Raw genomic sequence first — 22,671 nt, 5'->3', positions numbered from 1 at the left:
GTCCGCAACTAGGGAGTCCTCCTCGATCCACAGCTCACATTAGAGAAACATCTTTCAGCTGTGGCGAGGGGGGCGTTTGCCCAGGTTCGCCTGGTGCACCAGTTGCGGCCCTATCTGGACGGGGACTCACTGCTCATAGTCACTCATGCCCTCATCACCTCGAAACTCGACTACTGTAATGCTCTCTACATGGGGCTCCCTTTGAAAAGTGTTCGGAAACTCTAGATCATGCAGAATGCAGCTGCGAGAGCAATCATGGGCTTTCCCAAATATGCCCATGTTACACCAACACTCCGCAGTCTGCATTGTTTGCCGATCAATTTCCGATCACAATTCAAAGTGTTGGTTATGTCCTATAAAGCCCTTCATGGCACCGGACCAGATTGTCTCAGGGACCGCCTTCTGCTGCACGAATCCCAGCGACCAGTTAGGTCCCACAGAGTGGATCTTCTCCGGGTCCCGTCAACTAAACAATGTCGCTTGGCGGGACCCAGGGGAAGAGCCTTCTCTGTGGTGGCCCCGGCCCTCTGGAACCAACTCTCCCCAGAGATTAGAATTGCCCCCACCCTCCTTGCCTTTCGTAAGCCACTTAAAACCCACCTCTGCCGTCAGGCATGGGGGAATTGAGATCCTCTTTCCCCCTAGGCCTTTACAATTCTATGCATGGTATGTCTGTTTGTATGTCTGGTTTTTATATTAATGGGTTTTTAATCGTTTTTAATATTAGATTACTATTGTACACTGTTTTATTGTTGCTGTTAGCCGCTCCGAGTCTCCGGAGAAGGGCAGCATACAAATCCAATAAATAAATAAATAAATAAATTAGCATGGCTTAGCCAGAGGTCTTCAAACCTGGCAACTTTAAGACTTTTGGACTTCAACTTCAAGTCCAGAAGTCTTAAGGTTGCCAGGTTTGATGACCTCTGATTTAGCCTAATGGAGAATAGTTGATTTGGGGCCAAAGTCCACTTTTAGCCGTCAGATTGCAAGTTCCACATAATCCTGATCTTTGCCCAGTGAAGAATTAATTTTAAAAAACCCATGCAGACTGTAATGTTAGAGAAAGAAACTTCTGATTCTCCCACCAGCTGAAGAACAGACAGGATGGAGAAGACATGAAAAAGGAAGACATGAATTAGAAGAAGGGCGGCATTAAAAAAATTGAAGAAATAAACAAACAAACAAATAAATAAATTAACATCAACTCCGCTCTTCATTAATGCAACCGACTAAACACATCTGATTAAACACAACCGCTGTGAACTATAAAACTGTTGATCAAGGCAAATTATTATTACTATTATTACTATTTATTTATTTATTTATTTATTAGTTGGACTTGTATGCCGCCCCTCTCCGAAGACTCGGGGCGGCTCACAACAAGTAAAACAGTCACAACAATCCAATTAATTAAAATATTTAACGATTTAAGAAAACCCCATGTAATAGCAAACACACACACAAACATACCATATATAAATTTAACGTGCCCAGGGGAGATGTTTAGTTTCCCCATGCCTGACGGCAAAGGTGGGTCTTAAGGAGTTTTCGGAAGGCAGGAAGAGTAGGGGCAGTTCTAATCTCCGGGGGGAGTTGGTTCCAGAGAGCCGGTGCCGCCACAGAGAAGGCTCTTCCCCTGGGACCCGCCAACCGACATTGTTTAGTTGACGGGACCCGGAGAAGGCCCACTCTGTGGGACCTAATCGGTCGCTGGGATTCGTGCGGCAGGAGGCGGTCTCGGAGATATTCTGGTCCGATGCCATGAAGGGCTTTAAAGGTCATAACCAACACTTTGAATTGTGACCGGAAATTGATCGGCAGCCAATGCAGACTGCGGAGTGATGGTGAAACATGGGCATACCTAGGTAAGCCCATGACTGCCCATATTATTACTATTATTACTATTATTACTATTATTATTAATTAGATTTGTATGCTGCCCCTCTCCGAAGACTTACATGGAACTCTGGAATCTGATACAATTGACCATCATAACACTTAAAAAGACAACACATACATAACAAAAAAACAACATTAATAACGATAGCAAAAAAACCCGTGTCATAGGTTTGCCATAACTGCCCAATACCATTTCATAACAACGGTCATTGATATGAACCCATTCCCAAGCACCTGAATTTTGATCAGATGATCCTGGGAATGCGGCAAAGATCGTGAAACTGTGAAAAATGTTTGCAAGTGAAACTTTTCAGGGCCCTGGCAACTTTGAACAGTCACAAACCGATGTAAGTGGAGCGCTTGCCTGTACCGCTTCCATTGAGTTGGAAAAGCCTAAAAATGTTTCAGTGACATAGTTTATATCAACCTAATTTCTATTTCTGCATATCCTAAATTTTGATAAATTAAAAAGATGGTGTGGTATGGGAGGAAAACATGACCTACAAAATTATCTAGGACATTCTTCCCAATGTGATGTCCTCCAGGTTTGTCAGGACATCAGAGGACTATAAATAATCTAATTTGTTTAAAGCAAGAAAAAGTTTGCAAAAAAGAGGAAGAAATGGGCCGAGATATGAGAGGGCTGGTTGCAACATAGAAACATAGTATGTATGTGCTGTTTGGTTTTTAATTATGATAGGGTTTTTAGTTTTTTAATATCAGATTTGTGCCATTATAATATTGTTTTTATAGTGGTTGTGAGCTGCCCCGAGTCTTCGGAGAGGGGCGGCATACAAATCTAATAAATTATTATTATTATTATTATTATTATTATTATTAATTATTATTATAATTATAGAAACATAGAAGTCTGACGGCAGAAAAAGATCTCATGGTCCATCTAGTCTGCCCATATACTATTTTCTGTATTTTATCTTAGGATGGATATATGTTTATAAATCCAGTGACTGTGGATTTATCTACCACGTCTGCTGGGAGTTTGTTCCAAGGATCTACTACTCTTTCAGTCAAATAATATTTTCTCATCTTGCTTTTGATCTTTCCCCCAAGTAACTTCAGATTGTGTCCCCTTGTTCTTGTGTTCACTTCCCTATTAAAAACACTTCCCTCCTGAACCGTTTCGTTTCCTAATTTCTGATTGTTGTGAGTGTCCCCTGTCAGCCTTTAGAAATGTCAGATTCAGAGGAGGAAGGTAGTGGTGATGAGAGCTTAGTAGAAAATCCATCAGACGTTAGCATGGATAGTAGTACTTCTTCAGACAATGAGGTTTAGATAATGGCCCTTGGTTAAGTACCAAATTTAGGAGATTAGAGAAAAGAAAGAATGAGCTTTTAGGAAACATAGAAGATTGATGGCAGAAAAAGACCTCCTGGTCCATCTAGTCTGCCCTTATACTATTTCTTGTATTTTATCTTAGGATGCATCTATGTTTATCCCAGACATGTTTAAATTCAGTTAGTGTGGATTGACCAACCACGTCTGCTGGAAGTTTGTTCCAAGGATCTACCACTTTCAGTAAAATATTTTCTCATGTTGCTTTTGATCTTTCCCCCAACTAACCTCAGATTGTGCCCCTTTGTTATTGTGTTCACTTTCCTATTAAAAACACTTCCCTCCTGAACCTTATTTAACCCTTTGACTTATTTAAATGTTTCGATCACGTCCCCCCTTTCCCTTCTGTCCTCCAGACTATACAGATGGAGTTCATGAAGTCTTTCCTGATATGTTTTATGCTTAAGACCTTCCACCATTCTTGTTGCCCGTCTTTGGACCCGTTCAATTTTGTCAATATCTTTTTGTAGGTGAGGTCTCCAGAACTGAACACAGTATTCCAAATGTGGTCTCACCAGTGCTCTATACAGTGAGATCACAATCTCCCTCTTTCTGCTTGTTATACCTCTACCTCTAGAAAGAGGTTTTGAATCTGCTATTCAGAGTGTGTAAATTAATTAAGACTTCACATTCTACCGTTTCTACAGCGGTGAGTTTTAATACTGCATGATAAAACTGTTTGAAATTAGCTTGAACCTGACCCAGAGATAAGGAGATGTTAGAAGCCGACAACCTGCTCATTAGAAAGAATTTATGACTTTGCAGTTTAGCCTGTGAGATTGGAATGCACTCGCATGCTGTAGATGTACATTGATGAATTCAATTGAAGAAAACAAAATAAAGAAGTGTTCTTTTGAAAATTGAAGCCTGTAAGGGGAGTATTTTTGGAGCAGCACATCTAGACCAGAACACCAATTGCCCAGTTGGGCCATTTTTCACCATCAGCAGGCTTCAGGAGGCTTTCCCTAACCCTGGGGAGAGCAAAAAACAACCCAATGGGCCTACCAAATGTCTGTAGGATTCAGTGAGGCCTGTGTGCATGTGCGGGGGGAAGAGGGAGTGGCACGGGGGGTTGTGCACATGGGCAGGGCATTGCATTACGGCTGTGGGGATGCATGCACATGCTATTGCATGCGCACCCTTTTGGCACTGTTAGTATACTGTATGTAACTATGTTGGGTGCTGCAATACAGAAGCTAACAATGTAAGTTTAAGACTGTACCTTTAAGAGTCATTTGCTGGTTGGCCACAAGAGGGAGCCAACGATGTTCCTCTTGGGGGAGCTTATACTAGAGAGATTTATATTTGCTGTGTGTATATTTTGCTGTGTGCGATAATCTGGTTTGTAAACCATTATTAGGATTATATGTGTATGATATTTATCTATCTATCTATCTATCTATCTATCTATCTATCTATCTATCTATCTATCTATCTATCTATCTATCTATCTATCTATCTATCTATCTATCTATCTATCTATCTATCTGATTTGTATGCCGCTCCTCTCCGCAGACTCGGGGCGGCTCACAGCAACAATAATACAATGTAAACAAATCTAATATTTAAGTTAATTTAAAACCCCAATTTAAAAACCAATCATACATACTAACATACAATGCATACATTTTATAAGCCTAGGGGGAGGGAAAGTCTCAATTCCCCCATGCCTGACGACAGAGGTGGGTTTTAAGGAGCTTACCAAAGGCAAGGAGGGGCAACTCTGATATCTGGGGGGAGTTTGTTCCAAAGGGTCGGGGCCACCATAGAGAAGGCTCTTCCCTTGGGTCCCGCCAAACGACATTGTTTAGTTGACGGGACCCGGAGAAGGCCAACTCTGTGGGACCTAACCGGTCGCTGGGATTCGTGCGGCAGAAGGCGGTCCCGAATTTGGATTGTGTAACTATTATTGTTTATTTGCCTATTTGTATATAATAATATTCATTGACTGACTAACCTACATTGCTACAGTTACTCTGCTTAAAGTTTGTTGAAGGTTTATTATATTACCTAGACCATTCGCTGGTTGGGGAATTCTGGGAGTTGAAGTCCAAATATCTTCAAGTTGCCAAGGTTGGGAAACATTGACCTAAACATTCTAACAGGCACCCTGGACAAAAAAGGTTTGCCATCACTGATCTAGTGGTTAATGCACCAGGTTAGAAAGAGGGAGACGATGCGTTCAAGTCTTCCTTAGTCATGAAAGCTGACTAGGTAGCTTTGTGCCAATCACCAGGAGATAGTGAGTTCTAATCTTGCTTTAGGTACAAAATCCAGCTGAGTGACTTTCAACCAATCACTTTGTGAGTTCTAATCCCGCCTTAAGCATGAAAATCAGCTGGGTGATTTTGGGACCAGGAGACATGACTTCTAGCGCATGTAATGCATGAAAGCCATCTGGGTGATGTTGGGCCAGTTATTATATTATTATTGTTGTTGTTGTTGTTATTATTACTATGACGTCAGAGTTGGGTTTTTAGGAGTTTGCGAAAGGCAAGGAGGGTGGGGGCTGTTCTGATCTCCGGAGGGAGTTGGTTCCAGAGGGTCGGGGCCGTCACAGAGAAGGCTCGTCCTCTGGGCCCCGCCAGACAATATTGTTTCACTGAACTCCCTCAGCTCAATTCACCGCACAGGCTTGTTGCTATGAGGAAATCAGGAGGAGGAAGGGATACCTTTGCCACCTTGAATGAGTTGTAGGAATAATAAAGGCGGGCCACAAATAAATAAATGTAAACAATCCTTTGTATTGATTCTAGAGAGCCGTGTTTCTCAACCTTTGGCAAATTTAAGATGCATGGACTTCAAGTCTCAGAACTGCCCAGCCAGCATTTGTTGGAGTTAAAAGTCTACCCATTTTAAACTTCCAGGCTGCAAAACACTGCTTTAAAGGTATACAAGCCCAGTTCTCTTAACCAGAAGGCTTTCCTGATGTATGTAAAAGGGAGAAAATTTATCTAATTTCTTGTATTAACCAAGGCCCAGGAATTTTGGAACCTGGTTATTGGGTAAGTGGCCAATATACCCTGGATCATGGAGAAAGCTATGGAGTTCCAGAAAAACATCTACTTCTGCTTCATTGATTATGCTAAAGCCTTTGATTGTGTGGATCGCAACAAATTGTGGCAGGTTCTTAAAGAGATGGCAGTAACCAGACCACCTTATTTGTCTCCTGAAAAACCTATATACGGGTCAAGAAGCAACAGCGAGAACTGGACACAGAACCACTGGTTGGTTGGTTGGTTGGTTATTTATTTATTTATTGTTTGTTTATATTCTAGTCCAACCTCCTGCTGGCAGGGATGGGCAGCAGGCAGGAAGGGGTGGAACACAGTTCCACCGGTGGAAATGAAGATGCATGCGCAGCTCCAGATGATTGGTGGCTGTCACTTCCTGGATAACCGGTCTCGGCTCAGCTCTCCTTTTTCCCCCTGCTGCTGCTGCTGTGTCTGCGCTCCTTGCTTTTTTCCTCTTTCCTCCTTCCTGGCCTTGGACGAGCTTCCCTCTCTCCTGCCCGGCTCCCCTCCAGCCTCACGCGGCCACCTCCCACCTGAGGTGCAAGCAGAAGGCGTGGGTGGAAGTGGCGCTGGCAGCATTTATGCTTCTGGCAGCACCCATTCACCTAACTACCCAGCGTGAAGTGGGGGGCGACCTAGGAAGGAGAGTGCGGGAAACGCGAAGCAAATTGTCACCCCAGCGAGCGACACTGGTAAGGTTGTAAGTCGAGGACTTAACAGTTCACTTGAATGATGATGATCGTTCAAGCCACTCCCACCGGATCACATGCCTGGCAAGCCACTCCTACCCAGTCACATGACCATTAAGCCACACCCACAGTGCGGCAATAAAATTTTTGGCTGCCCATTACTGCCTGCTGGTGCAGGACACCCTACACTAGTGATGGCGAACCTATGGCACGGGTGCTACAGGTGGCACGTGGAGTCATATCTGCTGGCACGTGAGCTGTTGCCCTAGCTCAGCTCCAACATGCATGTGTGTGCCGGCCAGCTGAATTTTGGCTCACCCAGAAGCTCTGGGAGGGAGTTTTTGGCTTCCAGAGAGCCTCCAGGGGGAGGGCATTTTTACCCTCCCTTGGCTGCAGGGAAGCATTTGGAGCCTGGAGAGGGCGAAACATGAGCCCACTGGGGCCACCAGAAGTTGGAAAATAGGCCGTTTCCAGCCTCCACAGGGCCTCTGCGGGATGGGGGAAGCTGTTTTCCCCCTCCCCAGGCATTGAATTATGGGTGTGGGGACTTGTGCATACATGATAATGCACACATGCTCTTTCGGCACCCAAGGAAAAAAAGGTTCCCCATCACTGCCCTACACCATCAAAATTCAAAATTGAGAAAGGAGTCCGGCAAGGCTGTATGCTGTTGCCCTAACTATTTACCTTATATGCAGAGCACATCATGAGAAAGGTGGGGCTAGCTGAATCACGCATTGTAATTAAGATTGCTGGGAGAAATATCCACAACCTCAGATATGTAGATGATACCACTCCAAAGCAGAATGTAAAGAGGAACTAAAGTGCCTCTCGACGCAGGTAAAGGAAGATTGGCTTGAAAGTCAACTAAAAACTAAGATCGTGGCATCTGGTCCTCTCAATTCCTACCAAAACTATTCTATGTATAAAGCATAATGCTTTATTTTGTTTTGACTGTATGTTTCTTCTTTCTTCCTTTCTTTTTTATTTTTATTTTATTCTTTTTTTTTCTTCTGTCAATGTCGTGTTGTTTCTTTTTTAAATGTAAATAATTAATAAAGATATTTTTTTTAAAGGTACATTTGTCAAGAATCATGTGGTACAACACTTAATGATTGTCATAGCGGTCAAATAAGCAATGAGGAAACAATCAATATTAATAAAAATCTTAGGATGCAAGCAACAAGTTACAGTCATACAGTCCTAGGTGGGAGGAGACGGGTGATAGGAATGATGAGAAAAAACTAGTAGAAATAGAAGTGCAGACTTAGTAAAACGTTTGGCAGTGTTAAGGGAATAATTTGTTTAGTAGAGTGATGGCGTTTGGGAAAAAATCTGTCCTTGTGTCTAGTTGTCTTGGGGCGGTAGGGGACAGGAAGTCCTGGAGGAACATTGTCCATGGGGTCGCAATAGTTGCACCAGTTGTGGCCCTATTTGGACCGGGAGTCACTGCTCACAGTCACTCATGCCCTCATCACCTCGAGGCTCGACTACTGTAATGCTCTCTACATGGGGCTACCTTTGAAGAGTGTTTGGAAACTTCAGATCGTGCAGAATGCGGCTGCAAGAGCAATCATGGGCTTTCCCAGAAATGCCCACGTAACACCAACACTCCGCAGTCTGCATTGGTTGCCGATCAATTTCCGGTCACAATTCAAAGTGTTGCTCATCACCTATAAAGCCCTTCATGGTACCAGACCAGGGTATCTACGAGACCGCCTTCTGCCGCACAAATCCCAGCGACCGGTTACGTCCCACAGAGTGGGCCTTCTCCGGGTCCCGTCAAATAAACAATGTCATTTGGCAGGGCCCAGGGGAAGAGCCTTCTCTGTGGCGGCCCCGACCCTCTGGAACCAACTCCACCTGGAGATTAGAATAGCCCCCACCCTCCTCGCCTTTTGCAAGCTCCTAAAAACCCACCTCTGCCATCAGGCATGGGGGAATTGAGATATTCTTTCCCCCTAAGCCTTTACAATTTATGCATGGTATGATTGTTTGTATGTATGTTTGGTTTTTAGAATTAAGGGTTTTTTAGTTGTTTTGTATTGGATTTACATGCTGTTTTTACTCTGTTGTTAGCCGCCCCGAGTCTGCGGAGAGGGGCGGCATACAAATCAAATCAAATCAAATCAATAAGTAAGTAAGTAAGTAAGTAAGTAAGTAAGTAAATAAATAAATAAAATAAATAAAATAAATAAAGTAAATAAAATAGATAAAATAGATAAATAGATAAATAAATAAATAGGTTGGATACGACTTCGCAACTAACAACAACAACAAAGTGGGAAGACCAGGAGAAGGATGGATAGATGGAGGGAACAATTTATGCCTTTCAGGCAAGTGATGTTTTGTGCCTCCCACCCCTGGATGGGGGCTTCCTTCTCTCCCAGACTTACTTTATGGTCCAGTCTTTCAGGTTTAGTAAAGTTTCCAGGAAGAAATACTGAAAGGTAAGAATTGGTTTTGCCCAGAGGACGATACTCTGACGTGCTTCTCGTTCTTTCCGCCTTTGTTCACTCGACACAGAGGACTCTGCCAACACAAAAGGAGAAATGGGGAGAGAATGTAAATCCTCGAGTTAGAACTGTTCGTTTAGTGACATAGAAACATAGAAGACTGACGGCAGAAAAAGACCTCCTGGTCCATCTAGTCTGCCCTTATACAATTTCCTGCATTTCATCTTAGGATGGATATATATGGACCTATATCGCCAGGCATGGGGGAACTAAGACATCTCCCCCAGGCTCTCTTATATTTTATGTTTGGTATTATGTGTTGTATGGTTTTTTAACAGTTGGGGTTTTTTATATAATTCTTATTATTAGATTTGTTCCATTGTTTATACTGGTTTTTTATTATTGTTGTGAGCCACCCCAAGTCTTCAGAGAGGGGCGGCATACAAATCTAATAAAATAAATAAAATAAATAAATATGTTTATCCCAGGCATGTTTCAATTCAGTTCCTGTGGATTTACCAACCAGGTCTGCTGGAGTTTTGTTCCAAGAATCTACTGCTCTTTCACTCAAATAATATTTTCTCACGTTGCTTCTGATCTTTCCCCCAACTAACCTCAGATTGTGTCCCCTTGTTCTTGTGTTCACTTTACTATTAAAAACACTTCCCTCCTGAACCTTATTTAACCCTTTAACATATTTAAATGTTTCCATCATGTCCCCCCTTTTCCTTCTGTCCCCCAGACTATACGGGTTGAGTTCATTAAGTTTTTCCGGATAAGTTTTATTGCTTAAGACCTTCCACCATTTTTGTAGCCCGTCTTTGAACCCGTTCAATTTTATTAATATCTTTTTGTAGGTGAGGTCTCCAGAACTGGACATAGTATTCCAAATGGGGTCTCACCAGCGCTCTATACAGCAGGATCACAATCTCCCTTTTCCTGCTTGTTATACCTCTAGCTATGCAGCCAAGCATCCTACTAATAAAAGTCTTCGGAGAGGGACGGCATAGAAGTCTAATAAATTATTATTATTATTATTATTATTATTATTATTATTATTATTATTATTATTATAGATTTGTATGCCGCCCCTCTCCGTAGACTCAGGGTGGCTCACAGCAATAATTAAAACAATGTACAACAAATCTAATATTTAAAAATATCTAAGAACTCTTTATTTAAAAAGCCAAACATACACACAAACATACTATGCATAAACTATATAGGCCTGGGAGAGAGGTCTCAATTCCCCCATGCCTGACGGCAGAAGTGGGTTTTAAGGAGTTTACGAAATGCAAGGAGGGTGGGGGCAATCCTAATCTCCGGGGGGAGCTGGTTCCAGAGGGTCGGAGCCACCAGAGAAGGCTCTTCCCTTGGGTCCCGCCAGACACATTGTTTAGTCGATGGGACCCGGAGAAGGCCAACTCTGTGGGACCTAACTGGTCGCTGGGATTCGTGCGGCAGAATATTATTATTATTATTATTATTATTATTATTATTAATAATAATAATAATTATTATTATTATTATCTTTCCCCACCGCCTGGCCACATTGTCACCATTCAAAGCATACAAATTTAATAAATAATAACAATAATTCAAAGTTACAACAGGCCCTGAAAAACATGACTTATGAACGTTTTTCACAGTTACAACCTTCACATGATCAAAATTTCAGAAGCTTGGTAACTGACTCATATTTATGTCCCGGGGTCATGTGGTCACCTTCTGTGACCTTCTGACAAGCAGAGTCCATGGAAAAGCTGGATTCACTTAACGACAGGGTTGCTAACTTATGAACCACTGTGAAACCACTTAGCAACTGTGGCAAGGAAGGTTGTAAAACGGGGCAGAATTCAACTGTCTTACTTAGCAGCCAAATCACTTAGCAACAAAAATGTGGGGCTTAATTTTTTCACTTAACCACTGTGGCAAGAAAGGTTGCAAAACTGGAGAAAACTCACTTAACAAATGTCTCACTTAACAACCAAAATGTCAATCAAAGTGTAGGCCCCATGTAAAACTGAGGATCACATTGTAACTGGCCGTAACCTGAGGGCATATACCGGTCCAGTTTCTAATTTTCACGTAAATGCTGCTGCAATTCAATGGCTTTTTACTGTTTTAAATGTGGTTTTATATTCTGTAAGCCAGTGTTTCCCAACCGTGGCAACAAGAAGATATTTGGACTTCAACTCCCAGAATTCCCCAGCCAGCAAATGCTGGCTGGGGAATTCTGGGAGTTGAAGTCCAAATATCTTCAAGTTGCCAAGGTTGGGAAACACTGCTGTAAGCTGCCTTGAGATGCCATGGGGTGAAAAGGCGGCAATATAAATTCAATAATTAAATAAATAAAGCTGGGATCATCAATCGAAGACGACCTGTGGTTGTTTCATTCTGCAGAAGTGATTATCACTGACTCACCGTACCTAGAACCCTTCCGTTGAGAAGTTTCTGGCTCATCGCGGTGCGCCTCATGTCACAATGTCTTCCATTCTCTGCCATCTCATCGGTCAGTCACTTCGCGATGCCTGATATCAAAATTAAAACACAATTCCCGATCAGAATGATTATGTAGAAATCATCTTATAGGCAAAGAAGCCCATTCCGGTAACCCAGGAATGGTTACAGGAATTGGGTATATCTAGTATAAATGAAACGAAGGACTAGGGAGAACATGATAGCCGCCCCGAGTCTTCGGAGACGGGTGGCATACAAATCTAATAAATTATAGAAACATAGAAACATAGAAGACTGACGGCAGAAAAAGACCTCATGGTCCATCTAGTCTGCCCTTATACTATTTTCTGTATTTTATCTTAGAATGGATATATGTTTATCCCAGGCATGTTTAAATTCAGTTACTGTGGATTTACCAACCACGTCTGCTGGAAGTTTGTTCCAAGGATCTACTACTCTTTCAGTAAAATAATATTTTCTCACGTTGCTTTTGATCTTTCCCCCAACTAACCTCAGATTGTGTCCCCTTGTTCTTATGTTCACTTTCCTATTAAAAACACTTCCCTCCTGGACCTTATTTAACCCTTTAACATATTTAAATGTTTCAATCATGTCCCCCCTTTTCCTTCTGCCCTCCAGACTATACAGATTGAGTTCATGAAGTCTTTCCTGATACGTTTTATGCTTAAGACCTCCCACCATTCTTGTAGCCCGTCTTTGGACCCGTTCAATTTTGTCAATATCTTTTTGTAGGTGAGGTCTCCAGAACTGAACACAGTATTCCAAATGTGGTCTCACCAGCACTCTATATAGCGGGATCATAATCTCCCTCTTCCTGCTTGTTATACCTCTAGCTATGCAGCCAAGCATCCTACTTGCTTTTCCTACCGCCTGACTGCACTGTTCACCCATTTGGAGACTGTCAGAAATCACTACCCCTAAATCCTTCTCTTCTGAACTTTTTGCTTACACAGAACTGCCAATACAATACTCAGACTGAGGATTCCTTTTCCCCAAGTGCATTATTTTACATTTGGAAACATTAAACTGTAGTTTCCATTGCTATTATTGTTATTATTGTTATTGTTATTATTATTATTATTATTATTATTATTATTATTATTATTATTATTATCAATCTTAAAATACTTGAAGCCTAGAACCGTAATGGTGAACCTATGGCACACGTGCCGCAGTTGGCATGTGGAGCTATATCGGAGGACACGCGAGCCGTTGCCCTATTTCAGCTCCAGCGTGGATGCCCAAGCTGGCTAGTTCATTTTTGGCCTTTGGGAAGGTCGTTTTGCCCTCTGGAGGCTTCCCTGAAGCTCTATAGTAAACCCAGCCCCCCAATGGGCAAACCGGTAGTTTGAAAAAATGGACTTCCGGTTTGCCCGCTGTGCTGTTTTTTGCACTATGGGGCTTCAGCAAGCTTCCCGGAAGCCTCTGGAGTGCAAACAGAAAATAAAAACAGGCAAAACGGAAGTCCGTTTTTCCAAATTTATGGCTTGGCTGTTTTTTTCACCATCCCAGGTTTCAGTGAGCCTTGTGGAACATGCACGGGACCGGGTCCTCCGATTGTGCGCATGCACAGGGAAGGAATAGGTGTGGGCATGAGTGTGCCTGCTAGCACACGCACCCACACCCTTTTGGAACGGAACCAAAAAAGGTTCTCCATTCCTGCTCTAGAAAGAGTGCAGAGAAGAGCAATGAAGATGATTACGGAACTGGAGGAGAAAACACACGATGAACGGTTGCAGGAATTGCGTTTCTCTAGGACAGTGATGGCGAACCAATGACACGGGTGCCACGCGAAGATATATTTGCTGGCACGGGAACTGTTGCCCTAGCTCAGTTCCAGTGTGCATGTATGTGCTGACCAGCTGATTTTTGGCTCGCACAGAGGCTCTGGGAAGGCGTTTTTGGCTTCCAGAGAGCATCCAAGGGGATGTGGGAGGGCATTTTTACCCTCCCCTGGCTCCAAGAAGCCTTTGGAGCCTGGGGAGGGCGAAGCACGAGCCTACTGGGCCCACCAGAAGTTGGGAAACAGGCCATTTTCAGCCTCCAGAGGGATGGGGCAAACAGTTTTAGTCTTCCCCAGGCACTGAGTTATGCGTGTGGGCACTGGCACATGGGCGATAGCACACACACAGTCTTTCAGCAGCTGATGAAAAAAAAGTTTGCCATCGCTGCTCTAGGATAAACGAAAAGAGGGACCAAGGAGAACATGACAGCAGTCTCCATGAGCCGGGGTGGCGCAGCAGGTAGAGTGCTGTACTGCAGGCCACTGAAGCTGACTTGTAGATCTGAAGGTCAGCGGTTCAAATCTCATCACCGGCTCAAGGTTGACTCAGCCTTCCATCCTTCCGAGGTGGGTAAACTGAGGATCCGGATTGTGGGGGCAATAGGCTGGCTCTGTTAAAAAAGTGCTATTGCTAACATGTTGTAAGCCGCCCTGAGTCTAAGGAGAAGGGCGGCATAAAAATCGAATGAATGAATGAATGAATGAATGAATGAACAAACAAACAAACAAACATGACAGCAGTGTCTCCTATGAAGAAGGAGGGGGTAAAAAACCAAGAAAGTCCAGTTGCTTCTTGAAATAAGCACCTTTGGGTAACTATGATCTGGAAGACGGAGATAGAGATGGTGAAAGCAATTAACCAATCGCCTTGTGAGATCTTCGGACAAGAAAAGCCAGTGGGAAAACCGTAACGTGGGCCAAAACGTACTGAACCACCATACTACTTAGCAATAAAAAATCTGAGGACTATATGTACAGGGCTCACTTTCATTCATCCATCCAATTAGGACCCTCCCCTAATATAAAGCCAAAAAATAATGGCTGGACAGAGGGCTGGGATGAAATCCATTATCCCCCTCCTCCCATTCCTTGGCCTGGGACTGTTTACATTCATGAGTAGGAAACCTCTATGTACAAGGCATTCTTTGTCGCCGGTACGAGAATTTAAACAATGCTCCATTGAGTATTGGCGCATCGTATTGCATTTGTGTCGGACAGTGCGCTCTGCAATTGCGATCTTGTGGCACTGCACACCGACTGGCTTTGGCATCCAGGATCTGTCAAGCCAGTGGGCGTCCTCCACGATCCACAGCTGACATTGGAACATCACCATTCGGCTGTGGCGAGGGGGGCGTTTGCCCAGGTTCGCCTGGTGCACCAGTTGCGGCCCTATTTGGACAGGGAGTCATTGCTCAGTCGCTCATGCCCTCATCACCTCGAGGTTTGATTACTGCAACGCTCTCTACATGGGGCTACATTTGAAGAGTGTTCGGAAACTTCAGATCATGCAGAACACAGCCGCGAGAGCCATCGTGGGGCTTCCAAGATTCGCCCACGTTTCCTCAACACTCCGTGGCTTGCTTTGGCTGCCGATCAGTTTCCGGTCACAATTCAAAGTGTTGGTCATGACCTTTAAAGCCCTACATGGCATTGGACCAGATTACCTCCAGAACTGCCTGCTACTGCACGAATCCCAGCAACAGATAAGGTCCCACAGAGTTGGCCTTCTTCGGTCCCGTCGACTAAACAATGTCGTTTGGCGGGCCCCAGGGGAAGAGCCTTCTCTGTGGCAGCTCCGGCCCTCTGGAACCAACTCCCCCCCCGGAGATTAGAATTGCCCCCACCCTCCCTGTCTTTCGTAAACTGCTCAACACTCATTTATACTGCCAGGCATGGGGGAGTTGAGATATTCCTTCCCCCTAGGCCATTACAAGTTATGCATGGTTTGTGTGTATGTTTGGTTTTATTATAAGAGTTTTTAGTTGTTTTATTATTGGACTGTCACATGCTGTTTTTATTATTGTTGTTAGCCGCCCCGAGTCTACGGAGAGGGGCAGCATACAAATCCAATAAATTATTATTATTATTATTATTAATTATTAGTGATAAATTAACGGCTTACGACACTATCTGTAGAAGGCCTGATGTTGATGGGAACTTGGGAGGGATGATTTTCATGAGGGGGCAGATGCAGCCACAAAGCATTCTTTCGAGGGGTTCAAGGCCATCCCATGCCCACCCATCTGGGCGGAAGCGGAGGAAGGACTTGCCAGGCTGGCATAATCTGAGTGGGCAATGTGACAAGTTTGTGGGTGGGGGACAAGGGGTGTGAACTTTCAACTGGGTGGGAAACTCAGATTTATGTTTCCCAGTGTAAGTGTCAGGATGGCTCCGGCAATAAATTGGAACTTTGAGGAGTACAGTGGTACCTCTACCTACGAACGCCTCTACTTATGAAATTTTCTAGATAAGAACCGGGTGTTCAAGATAATTTTGCCTCTTCTCATGAACCATTTTCCACTTACAAACCCGAGCCTCTGAAACTGTAACCGGAAAAGGCAGGGAGAAGCCTCCATGGGGCCTCTCTAGGAAAATCCTGGGAGGAAACTGGGCCGGAAAAGGCAGGGAGAAGCCTCCGTGGGGCCTCTCTAGGAAAATCCTGGGAGGAAACTGGGCCCGAAAAGGCAGGGAGAAGCCTCTGTGGGGCCTCTCTAGGAAACTCCTGGGAGGAAACTGGGCCGGAAAAGGCAGGGAGAAGCCTGCATGGGGCCTCGCTAGGAATCTCCTGGGAGGAAACTGGGCCGGAAAAGGCAGGGAGAAGCCTGCATGGGGCCTCGCTAGGAATCTCCTGGGAAGAAACTGGGCCGGAAAAGGCGGGGAGAAGCCTTCGTGGGGCCTCTCTAGGAATCTCCTGGGAGGAAACTGGGCCAGAAAAGGCAGGGAGAAGCCTTCGTGGGGCCTCTCTAGGAATCTCCTGGGAGGAAACTGGGCCGGAAAAGGCGGGGAGAAGCCTTCGTGGGGACTCTCTAGGAATCTCCTGGGAGGAAACTGGGCCAGAAAAGGCAGGGAGAAGCCTTCGTGGGGCCTCTCTAGGAATCTCCTGGGAGGAAACTGGGCCGGAAAAGGCGGGGAGAAGCCTTCGTGGGGCCTCTCTAGGAATCTCCTGGGAGGAAACTGGGCCAGAAAAGGCAGGGAGAAGCCTTCGTGGGGCCTCGCTAGGAATCTCCTGGGAGGAAACTGGGCCAGAAAAGGCTGGGAGAAGCCTTCGTGGGGCCTCTCTAGGAATCTCCTGGGAGGAAACTGGGCCAGAAAAGGCAGGGAGAAGCCTTCGTGGGGCCTCTCTAGGAATCTCCTGGGAGGAAACTGGGCCAGAAAAGGCAGGGAGAAGCCTTCGTGGGGCCTCGCTAGGAATCTCCTGGGAGGAAACTGGGCCAGAAAAGGCAGGGAGAAGCCTTCGTGGGGCCTCTCTAGGAATCTCCTGGGAGGAAACTGGGCCAGAAAAGGCTGGGAGAAGCCTTCGTGGGGCCTCTCTAGGAATCTCCTGGGAGGAAACTGGGCCAGAAAAGGCAGGGAGAAGCCTTCGTGGGGCCTCTCTAGGAATCTCCTGGGAGGAAACTGGGCCAGAAAAGGCAGGGAGAAGCCTTCGTGGGGCCTCGCTAGGAATCTCCTGGGAGGAAACTGGGCCAGAAAAGGCTGGGAGAAGCCTTCGTGGGGCCTCTCTAGGAATCTCCTGGGAGGAAACTGGGCCAGAAAAGGCAGGGAGAAGCCTTCGTGGGGCCTCTCTAGGAATCTCCTGGGAGGAAACTGGGCCAGAAAAGGCTGGGAGAAGCCTTCGTGGGGCCTCGCTAGGAATCTCCTGGGAGGAAACTGGGCCAGAAAAGGCAGGGAGAAGCCTTCGTGGGGCCTCTCTAGGAATCTCCTGGGAGGAAACTGGGCCAGAAAAGGCTGGGAGAAGCCTTCGTGGGGCCTCGCTAGGAATCTCCTGGGAGGAAACTGGGCCAGAAAAGGCAGGGAGAAGCCTTCGTGGGGCCTCGCTAGGAATCTCCTGGGAGGAAACTGGGCCAGAAAAGGCTGGGAGAAGCCTTCGTGGGGCCTCGCTAGGAATCTCCTGGGAGGAAACTGGGCCTCCAGTCTCCCTGTGGTTTTTCCTATTGCACGCATTATTTGCTTTTACATAGATTCCTATGGGAAAAATTGCTTCTTCTTAGAAACTTTTCTATTTAAGAACCTGGTCACAGAATGAATTAAGTTCATAAGTAGAGGTACCACTGTACTTTGACTTGGACTCTGATTTAGCTTGGGTGCTACCTGGAACCTTGACAGCACCTTTAACTTGTACTGTTCCTCCGTATAATGTTTCAAACCGATGGTGGCTTGCAGAAAGGAACGTTGAAACAAGAAAATATCTAAAAGGCGGCTCATTGCAGAGACCAACAGAGAATATTTGTAGCTCAGGGTTCAAATGAGGGGTCCTTGGTGCTCTCTGACCTTGGTGGTTACCTTGCAGACTTTTCATAACCCAACTAGGTAACAACATCAGAGTTAGATAGTTGGGCAATGAAACGTATACAAGAAAATAACCAAGCACTAAGGAAATTTCACTTTTTGATTGCCACAACATAAAAAAAGATGTGAAACATAGAAACATAGAAGACTGACGGCAGAAAAAGGCCTCATGGTCCATCTAGTCTGCCCTTATACTATTTCCTGTATTTTATCTTAGGATGGATATATGTTTATCACAGGCATGTTTAAATTCAGTTACTGTGGATTTACCAACCACGTCTGCTGGAAGTTTGTTCCAAGCATCTACTACTCTTTCAGTAAAATAATATTTTCTCATGTTGCTTTTTATCTTCCCCCCAACTAACTTCAGATTGTGCCCCCTTGTTCTTGTGTTCACTTTCATATTAAAAACACTTCCCTCCTGAACCTTATTTAACCATTTAACATATTTAAATGTTTTGATCATGTCCCCCCCTTTTCCTTCTGTCCTCCAGACTATACAGATTGAGTTCATTAAGTCTTTCCTGATACGTTTTATGCTTAAGACCTTCCACCATTCTTGTAGCCCGTCTTTGGACCCGTTCAATTTTGTCAATATCTTTTTGTAGGTGAGGTCTCCAGAACTGAACACAGTATTCCAAATGTGGTCTCACCAGCGCTCTATATAGCGGGATCACAATCTCCCTCTTCCTGCTTGTTATACCTCTAGCTATGCAGCCAAGCATCCACATATCATACACAGGCACACAAAAGTATACAATAATAATAATAATAATAATAATAATAATAATAATAATAATAATTATTTATTAGATTTGTATGCCAAGGACTGTACATAAACTGTATGTGTATGTACACACATACACACACATGCACAGCTCTTCTAAAATTATATACATTCAACCTCATTTACTGTGATAGGAAAAACATACCCAGAGCCCAGAAGGGAAAAAAAGGGGGAAAAAATCAAAAATTTATCCCGGTTTTGCATAACTGACTGTAACTATAGGAGCCCATCATTGATCTTACAGTCTGAAAAATACGGTAATTAGTTATGTTCATGCAACACACTAAGCTTAAATTATGGCTTACAATCCCTGTTGCTTAAGTGCACACAGCGCATTAGCTAAACAAGTCAGGCTGTGATTTACTGCAATATAAATCTAGTTTGTGTGTGCTCCAGGATACTGCTTTTCAGCTACTGGCTGAGTTTATAAATGGGCTACACTTTTCTTTAGGGAGAAGTGAGAGAGGTGCTTAAGGTTAAGGTTTCACGGCGGAATGGGAGCAAATGAGTCAGAAGCTATATATTGCTTTCTTCAGATGCTTGGAAAACTGAAAGGGAGTTGTTTTGAATGACACCCACCCCAAAGGGTTCTGATTACGGGAAAGGGAATTTTGAATAAATGTTGTGTAGGTTTTTCAAATAAATGTTGTGTAACGTGCCCTGATGTCTGTTTATAATTTGGCTGGGTCTATGACAGGGATGTCAAATTCAAGGCCTGTGGGTTGGATGTGGCCCACGGGGGCTTAAATCTGGCCCACAGGGACAGCCTGGAAATAGCAATTGACCGGGCTGAGAAACATTATAGAGTGACTGTTTAATGCAAAGGGTGGGTTTTAAAAGTCCAAATACTCGTTAAATACATAAAAAATATATACAGTATTTCCTCTACTTCACAGGGATCACTGTATTCTGAACCAAACGGTGTAGTAATATATTATTTAATAAAATACCAGTGTAGCACAATACGTTTTACAACCACGTACACTTCTTACAAACTTCAAACTTGACAGCTTTAAGACTAGTGGACTTCAACTCCCAGAATTCCTCCTCCACTCAGGCTAGCTCAGGAATGGGAGTTGAAGTCTACAGGTCTTAAACTTGCCAAGTTTGAAGACCCTGGCACCCCTAACCCCTAGGGCAGCGGTCCCCAAACTACGGCCCGCTGAGGTCTTTTAAGCGGCCCGCGGCAGCACACAAGATTTTACCAATCAATATAATAAGCTCCCGAATCTCCTGTCCACTCACCGCGGTCGGCTGCTGAGCCAGGAGGAGGTGGAGAGGCAAGAGGCGGAGAGGAAGGAAGGAGGGAGGGGAGGAAGGGAGAGAAAAGGGGGGAGAAAGAGAGGGAGAGAAAGAGAAAGAGAGAGAAAGAGGGAGAAATAGAGAGGGAGAGAGAAAGGAAGAGGAGAGATAGAAAGGGAGAGAGAAAGGGGGAGATAGAGAAAGTGTGAGAGATACAAAGAGGGAGAGTTAGAAAGAGAGTGAGTGAGAGAAAGAGAGGGGGACAGAAAGAAAAAAAGAAAGAGAGAGAAAGAGGGAGAAATAGAGAGGGAGAAAGGAAGAGGGAGAGATGGAAAGAGAGAGAGAGAGAGAAATGAGAAAATGATGGAGGGAAAGAACAAGGGAGAGGAAAATGAAACAAATGAGAGAAAAGGAAGAGGGAAGAGAGAAGTGGAGAGGAAGGAGGGAGGGAGGGAGGGAGGGAAGGAGAAATGGAGGGAGTCTGTTGATTTAAGTTTAAATTTACTTGTTAATAAAGAAGTATAAATTACTTTATTACTTAATTATTAATTACTGAATTACTTATTACTTCTTCTTTATTTTAAATATTGTATTTGTTCCCATTTTGTTTTCTTACTTTAAATAAGGTATGTGCAGTGTGCATAGGGATTTGTTCATAGGTTATTTTTATAGTTCTGCCCTCCAATAGTCTGAGGGACAGTGAACTGGCCCCCTGTGTAAAAAGTTTGGGGACCCCTGCCCTAGGGTCTTCAAACCTGACAGCTTTAAGTCTTGTGGACTTCAACTCCCAGAATTCCTCCTCCACTCAGGCTAGCTCAGGAATGGGAGTTGAGGTTTACAAATCTTAAACTTGCCAAGTTTGAAGACCCTGGCACCCGTAACCCCTAGCGCTAGGGTCTTCAAACCTGACAGCTTTACGTCTTGTGGACTTCAACTCCCAGAATTCCTCCTCCACTCAGGCTATATGGGGTAATTGGAAGGCAAAAACAGCCCCGTTTTTGTCTTCCCCCAATCCCCAGGAGCTCTCTGCAAGCCCCCCAGACTCTTTCCCCACCCCATTTAAAAAAAAAAAACAGGTGAAAAACAAGCCCATTTTTTGCAAAAACAGGGGCATTTTTTGCCATTTCCTAGCACCCCAGAGCTCTGTGCAGGAGGGGGAAGGGGCTTCTGGACAGCAAAAATGGCTGCATTTGGTGTATAAGACGCACCGATATTTCCACCCTCCTTTATACTCCAAAAAATAAGATGTGTCTTCAAGCAAGAGCAGCTTTTCTAATGGTGAAAAAAGAGAATTGGGAATTGATTCCCCATGTAATGCGCAAGTGTCGCGATGAAGTTTCAAGGCGAAGACAAAGACTCAGATGGTGTGAAAAGGTTAAAAATAATATTGGGTTGTGTTTTTTTTTAAATAGATGGTATATTTTTAATGCTGCGAAAGACCCAGAAAGAGATTTTCAATTAAATCCAAAATGAGAGGAATAATTAGGACAGGTTGGATGGGCATTGCCAAGAGGGAGAGAATTGCGTAAGAGAAAATGACTTTGCTAATATACAGTATGTATAAAAACAACTCACTGTTTGAGCTGTGTGACGGAATTGTCGTGGTCAGCCAAGGAGTACCTGTATCTTGGTGTAAGTTACTCAAAGGGCGGCATATGGACTTGATAGGAATAATTATTATTTTGAAAACAGCTTTTCTAAGCACACCAGTCAACCCACGAACGCGAATGTTAAAAGAATGAGTGACGACCAGTGGCAATTTAAAAAAGGTAATTCAGAAACCTCAAAAGACCCAGGACGGAGATCTCTTGAAACAGGAAGGTGATTTTGGGAAACTCCCTCCTCCGGGTTGCCACACAGCTCACCTGAGAGGGCAGAGCCCTTTGGGTCCTGGCCAAAAAAGAAGGTGGCTTACACCCAAAGAGTCTCATGCAATGCAGCTGAAGCGCCTACCATGTTTTCCCAAAAATAAGACCCTGTCTCTCTTTCTTTCTTTCTCATTCATTCATTCATTCATTCATTCATTGGATTTGTATGCCGCCCCTGTCCGTGGACTCGGGGCGGCTAACAACAGTGATAAAAACAGAATGTAAAAATCCAATACTAAAACAGCTAAAAACCCTTGTTATAAAACCAATCATACATACAAACATACCATGCATAAATTGTAAAGGCCTAGGGGGAAAGAATATCTTAGTTCCCCCATGCCTGACGGCAGAGGTGGGTTTTGAGGAGCTTATGAAAGGCAAGGAGGTGGGGGCAATTATAATCTCTGGGGGGAGTTGGTTCCAGAGGGCCAGGGCTGCCACAGAGAAGGCTCTTCCCCTGGGTCCCGCCAAGCAGCATTGTTTAGTTGACAGGACCTGGAGAAGACCCACTCTGTGGGACCTAACTGGTCGCTGGGATTTGTGCATGAATGGAGGCGGCGGCGGCTTTAAGGGACCAACAGCCGGTCCTTCTC

General features: G+C 44.3%; 1 protein-coding gene across 1 annotated transcript in view; it reads right to left on the bottom strand.

The window, feature by feature from the left end:
• The window catches only part of VMP1 (vacuole membrane protein 1), a 178,930-nt gene that overhangs the window by 145,177 nt on the left and 11,082 nt on the right, over nucleotides 1–22,671 (bottom strand). The window contains exons 2-3 of the mRNA XM_070735374.1: nucleotides 11,841–11,942; nucleotides 9,352–9,487 (exon numbers count right to left, since the gene is read on the bottom strand). Coding sequence (XP_070591475.1) covers nucleotides 9,352–9,487; nucleotides 11,841–11,916 — 212 coding nt within the window. The 5' untranslated portion in view covers nucleotides 11,917–11,942. The remainder of the gene's footprint in view (nucleotides 1–9,351; nucleotides 9,488–11,840; nucleotides 11,943–22,671) is intronic.

This window comes from Erythrolamprus reginae, chromosome 1, assembly GCF_031021105.1.
Source record: "Erythrolamprus reginae isolate rEryReg1 chromosome 1, rEryReg1.hap1, whole genome shotgun sequence".
Lineage (NCBI taxonomy): Eukaryota > Metazoa > Chordata > Lepidosauria > Squamata > Dipsadidae > Erythrolamprus > Erythrolamprus reginae.
Note: the sequence above shows the minus strand (reverse complement) of the source record. Positions and strands in the feature narration are given on the sequence as shown.